Source organism: Acanthochromis polyacanthus, chromosome 12, assembly GCF_021347895.1.
Source record: "Acanthochromis polyacanthus isolate Apoly-LR-REF ecotype Palm Island chromosome 12, KAUST_Apoly_ChrSc, whole genome shotgun sequence".
NCBI lineage: Eukaryota > Metazoa > Chordata > Actinopteri > Pomacentridae > Acanthochromis > Acanthochromis polyacanthus.
Genome location: NC_067124.1, coordinates 17,335,522 through 17,341,521, shown reverse-complemented (window position 1 = coordinate 17,341,521; position 6,000 = coordinate 17,335,522). Strand labels below are relative to the sequence as shown.

The 6,000-nt window shown below is 41.9% G+C and overlaps 1 protein-coding gene across 13 annotated transcripts in view; it reads right to left on the bottom strand.

Annotated features, from left to right (window-relative positions):
• Positions 1 to 228: 228 nt before the first annotated feature.
• LOC110963358 (focal adhesion kinase 1-like) overlaps positions 229 to 6,000 on the bottom strand; it is a 75,007-nt gene continuing 69,235 nt past the window's right edge. For 9 of the 13 annotated variants that reach the window (XM_051957364.1, XM_051957365.1, XM_051957362.1 and 6 more), the window contains 4 exons: positions 3,660 to 3,815; positions 3,360 to 3,440; positions 3,180 to 3,265; positions 229 to 1,879 (listed from right to left, as the gene is read on the bottom strand). In XM_051957364.1, the coding sequence (XP_051813324.1) occupies positions 1,753 to 1,879; positions 3,180 to 3,265; positions 3,360 to 3,440; positions 3,660 to 3,815 (450 nt within the window). In that variant the 3' untranslated portion in view covers positions 229 to 1,752. Of the gene's footprint in view, positions 1,880 to 3,179; positions 3,266 to 3,359; positions 3,441 to 3,659; positions 3,816 to 5,312; positions 5,322 to 6,000 lie in introns of all 13 variants that reach the window. The other 4 variants (XM_022211699.2, XM_022211700.2, XM_022211698.2 and 1 more) reach the window with 1 other exon arrangement.

Genomic DNA, 6,000 nt, shown 5'->3' with positions numbered 1-6,000 from the left:
CACTCACCTGGTTGTTGGAGGTTCAGAGGAAGGTGCAGCTGTGATGTAAAATATGATTCTACATTAGAGTATAAAAACATGTAGCTAACATTAAAAAAATCATGAAACTGAAACCCTGTGTAAAATATGAAATGCTCACTTAGATGGAAAATAAAATGCTCCACATTTAAATAAAAACTATAAAACTACAGGAGCTGGAGGCATAAGATGGATCAGAAGAGGAGAAACTGATTTCGTCATTATTTTATTTCACTGTTTTTTCCTCCTATTTGACAAGATGGCTGCTTGAGCCCAGAAGACAAAATAAAAACCAGTGTTTACTAGTACGAGTTCTGTACAATTGACCAGTGATACACACCAGTATAGCTTACAATATACCAACATGAGCAGATTTACACAACAACGAGGAGATAAAATAGATTGTTTTGTTTGTTTTTTTGATTTATTATTTTTTTTTTTTACATTTTTATCCCCATAACACCCACATATCTGATAGTTTCTTTGCTGGCTAAACATGGGAGTCACATCTGGGTAAAATAGGATTAAAAAAGTTAGGATGTGTGGGGTTTTTCTTAACGTTTTTTAGGTGCTGTGCAAATATGCTCTTCTCTGTACCAGTACACCATGCTACACCAGTACAGTCACCAGGATAACTCATATAGCGAGAAGTCATTATGTGGCTCCATATTAACATCTGCGGTTTTCTCTGTTAAGTGTTTTGAGTTCCAGTCGTGTGGCTCCACATTTCATGTGTTTGTTTCCCCTGGAGGCATTTTAAAGTGTGACACCTGACAGAAACTGGGACTGTGTGTCACTGGTGGGTGGTAGGACAGGTAAAGGTGTGACACTCGTCGTATGAGGAACAACAATTGGACTACAGAAGAAAGAAGTAAAGCTCAGTGACCAGTCTGAGACACAAGAACCTCCTCTTCACACTGAACCATCAAACCCACGACTTTCTGACCGCTGGGACTGAACATCTGCTTGTTTTCAGCACAGAAGAAGAAGAAGAAGGAGGAGGAGAAGAAGAAAACAGCTTAAAACAACAAAAACATGGAGCCAGCCAATAAAAAAAGGTGAGTTGAGTGTTCACCCAGACATAGTTGGATTCTTCACATTTGGAGTCTTTAAATCTGCTCAAAGAGGAGCTGAGGAAGACTGAGAGGAAGGAGAAGTGAGTGAAACGGGAGGTTTCCTGGTCCTCCCTCCGTCTCCTCTGTGTGATTTGAGTCTATAAATAAAAGCTGGTGAGACGGAGGGAACCCAGGATGGGATGGAGACCAAGAACAGTTCCTGTGAGTTTTCTGGTTGAAACATCCACCTGAACCCGGAGAGGAAACTTCTGGTTGTGGTTGTGGTGAGGAAGGAGTTCAGTACCAGCCTTCATAACCGTGCTGATGTAAAGTCCTCCTCTCTGAAGCTTCATGCACGCTGCAGATCGATGGTTCTGCCTAAAAGCTGTAAATCCACTCGATGCCCCCCCCACTGATTAAACCTCTGACTGGATCTCAGGCCCAGAGCTGCAGTTTATTCCTCTCTTCCTCCGGTCGTCACTGTGTTCCAGTCCAAAGAGAGCGAAGCTGCCAGTCCCTGATTCAGGAAGTGTTTTTGCTCTGTTCTTGTAAAGTCACAGTGGTGAGATTTTAATCCAGATTCTGATGGTTCTCTGGTCACTAATCCAGAGTCTGGAGCTCTGCCCCGCCAACAGGAACCACCGTGACGCTGCTGTTGGTCAGCTCGGCCCGCTGTCGGCTAATGTGGGCGGGACTGGGCCATCATCTTCAACCGTGATTGGTCGATGACGTCCAGCAGGTTCTTGGCGTCGACGGCGAGAGCGTGAGCCGCCGTCAGCATCTGCTTCTTGTAGTCCTGCTGCAGGCTGAGACACAGCAGAGAAACAGGAAGTAAATGCAATGTTAGGAGCAGGGAGGTGATGATGCCATGTGTCAGCATGTGGCGCCCCCTTGTGGTAGCATCAAAAATGAGAAGATTCTGCACAGATTACTATTGCTTCAATTTTTTTCTAAATTGTTTCTTTCTTTAAAGTGCAGGGTGTCCCCCCCAAAAAAACGGATATCATTTCAACACCTAATGATTTGTTAAAATGTGTTTGCTCTTTTTTGCTAAAAAAAAAAAATCATTTTTATTTTTCTGCTTTCAGGAATAGACATGCCGTTTACTGCAACAGAAAAGACGTTCTGTGTTTTGAAGTACACCCAAGCTCAGTCAAATGTGAATGTACAACGTGAATTTCTTAGAAAAATTCATAAACAAGCACCAACAGGAAAGCAGATTTGGACGTGGAAATGACCAATTATGCGAACAAATTGCCATCAATTACCACCCCCCAGAATTTCTCATTTGAAATTTACAGAAAAAATACTTTTATGTCCAAAATAAGGTTTCATTTCTCCTGACCATGTGGTCACTCCGATACAGACATTTTAAACCATGTAATTTTTTTTGGGACACCCTGTATATTAAATACCATAAAACTTCGAGTTTAGCTGGAGCCCAAGAAAGTCAAATAATTTCAGAATAAAACATTAAATTCTTGGTATTTACCTAATTTATGTGGACTTGTTTCATTCAGCTCAGCTTTAGAGTCTCTGCTGCTGGTTGCAGGCTCTTCTCTGCTCATGTCTGTTTCTCTACAGATTTTTACTTTTTGTTTCTAAACTCAGTTCTGCTTCAGTCTTGTTACTTTGCTCCAAACCTCCTCCTACAGCTTTCAGAAAACCCATAAAATTTTATTTTAAATTGTGTAGGTCGGCCTGCAATAGTGTGCTATGACTTTTGGCAGTGAAAATGAGTAGGAAGTTGGTTGGACGGCTGCTAAAACCAGCCATCTTTGGATCCCTGCAGCTCTGACAGATTCTACAGGAGAAACTGAAACTGGAGAACTTCATTCAAAGTTTGAACAGGTTACAAAGATTTAATGCTATTCATGTAAATTCATGTTTTGATATCTTTTACAGTTTTTATGCAGTTGCAGCTTCATGAACTTTTGGTAAATTCAGATTTAACAGCTAGCGCTAACAGCTAGCGCTACTGACTCTTGTGCACATAAACCTTTCCTTAAATTAAAACATACAAATGAATAGGAACAAGAGGGGAACAGGTAAGACTGTATATATGGAGATGTTGTTGGTATGTTTAGTCTCTGTGTTGGCACCTACCTGGTCATCACATATTGTTGGGCTAGCTTCATCTTCCCAATCAGCTCTGCCAGGTCAGAGTTCAGCAGCTTCTGGGCCATTTCAATCTGTGGAAGGAAACCTGTCATTCATCCATCTGATGATACAGACCATATCAAATCATGTGTGTGTTTATGCTGGCACTAAAGTGTGTGTTTGGACCTCTCTGTGTGTGCTGGGAGGAAGTTGAGGTAGAGTCTCATCCACTGTGGCCAATAACGTCCTCAACGCCAGACCCACATCCTGGAAACAACAACACACATTCAGTTTTCACAACAACCAGTTAACCTGATAAGTACAAACACAGGATTCCTTCATTTGGTTTGAAGAACAGATCAGAGACATCACGACTTCCTGCATTTGTTCTTAAAGAGCAGAGAGAGTCCAGCTACAGGTGAATCACAAATCATTCTTCTTTAAATCCTCTGGACAGTGAGAAGCAGCGGTGAGTTTCCTCCTCACCTTGACCATGGGAACGTATTCCTCCGGAGGCGCCGGCTGAATCCTGCTCGACATCTCGATCACAGCTTTGACCAAACCCGTCACGTTCTCGTACACCTTGTCGTTGGAGCGGTCCAGGTTGGCGGTGGGAGGCGGGCTGATCTCCTGAGGCTGCAGCTGACCAATGACAGGAGAGGAAACGGTGAGTGACAGGTTCAAGAAAGAACAAATAATCAGGAGAGAAGTGTGACGACCGACGGTAACAGAAAACCAGCAATGAGCTTCTCAAATCAATCATGGCCAGAGCTGACTGTGTGGATCTGCAGGATAACTGAGATGGAAATAAAAAATCTGTTGACTGACCAAAGACTGGAGTCATGGAGGAAAACGAACAGATTAAGGAGGAAGTGATGGAATGGATTTGCGCAGGTTATGTTTTTTTCACCTTGACATGCTTTGATTTTGACCCTCTGGATCCCAAAACCTGTCGGCTGCTTCGTCATCATTAACAAAAAACGATTTTTATTAAAGCCAGAAACAGTAAAAACATAAAGAACTATTGAGTTTTCATCCAGCAGCAAAACAGCAGGAAAAATAGCCTAAAATTAAATTATATTGACTCAAAAACAAAACCTACTGGATCAATAAAACAAATGCAGCATAGCTCAACAACATTAAACAGAGAAGCAGGCTTTTGGAAGACACATCCTGTTTAGTGAAACACGTTCCTACAGCTGAAGAGAAAAAAACTGTAGAGATTATAGAAATGTAAACAGTATTTTGTTTCCAGTGTAAATGCTCCATGCTGACTCTAACTTGTTACTTCAACTTTGATTTTTTTTTCTGATTTCCATCATTCTAACTGTGTCTCACTAACAGAAGACTTTTCTGAGTTCTCTCTCCTTGTTCATGTTGCTCTGTTTCCATAGAGCTGCAGGACTTTAGATTGAAAAATGAAGCACGGTGAAGAAAAATGAGACCGAAGCAAATAAAGCACAGAAACTGTTTGGAGTTCAGAGGGTTAACAAAAAAAAAAAAAAAAAAAAAAAAAGAGTCGGAACAGACAAATGTTACTCAGATCAGTTCTCTACTCTGGCCACTAGATAGCAGCGTCGCTCTGTCTGTCCAATACAGACCACATCAGGATGAATTTATTTCATACTAGATCTTCACTGACATAAACCAGCTCTTCTCATCTTCTGCCTCACATCATCTTCACTTTCCGTCAAACCTCTTCTCTTGTCTGAATCCATGTCTAAAATATTATCTCATCTAAACTCAACCCTTAACTCATTTTACTCACCACCTACTGTGAATCCCTGTATTCTGGAACTTTGTACACATGATGTCATCCTACAACAACTTGAAAACAAAGCTAGCTGCTCCTATCGGGGCCTTAAAGAACAAACAGAAGATGGACAAACATCTCAAATGTCATAAATAGAGGAGAAACTGAGAGCAGCAGAGAAGATCTAAAAGATTTTCCACGTAGCTTAGAAAACTGTGGTTCAATGAGTTGAAAATGGTTTCTATAAGAATGAAAGCAGCTAGATGTGGATGTTCGCTCAGAGGGAGCCAGCAGGATGAATTAAGGTGTTTAAATGCTGTGATTGGCTGGACGGACGGAGGAGTCAGACGGAGACCAACAGAGAGCACACTCAGTGAGCTGCTTACCCTCCAGGGCTACAGGTCAACATGAGGCAGGAGGAGGAAGAGGAGGAGGAAGAGCAGCCAGAGGGAAGAAGACAAAAAATATTAATGATCTACAACATGCAATGTGCACATCAGGTCAAAGCAGTATCCTGGCATGAGCAGCTACAGCTTCAATACAACTGCTGTGTACATCTAGAGGTGTCTGTTGTGTGTCTGTAGTGTGTGTGTTGCGTATATGTTGTGTGTATGTTGAGTATTTGTTCTGGAAATGTGGCGTAAATGTTGTGTGTGTGTGTGTGTGTGTGTGTGTGTGTGTGTGTGTGTGTGTGTGTGTGTGTGTGTGTGTGTGTGTGTGTGTGTGTGTGTTCTTGTACTTGCTACATGGTGAGGACCACTTTCTGCATTTAACTATCAAAGTGAGGACATTTTTACAAAGTGAGGACATTTTGGCCGGTCCTCACTTTGAAACAGCCATGTTTGAGGGTGAAGACTTGTTTTTAGAGAACAGGTATGAATTGAGGTTTGCTTAGGGTTAGGGTAAGGGTTAGGGTTAGGCGATCAGTTGTGATGGTTAAGGTTAGGGTAAGGCTCTAGGAAATGCATTACGCCTATGGATGTCCTCACTAAGATAGAAGTATGAACGTGTGTGTGTGTGTGTGTGTGTGTGTGTGTGTGTGTGTGTGTGTGTGTGTGTGTGTGTGTGTGTGTG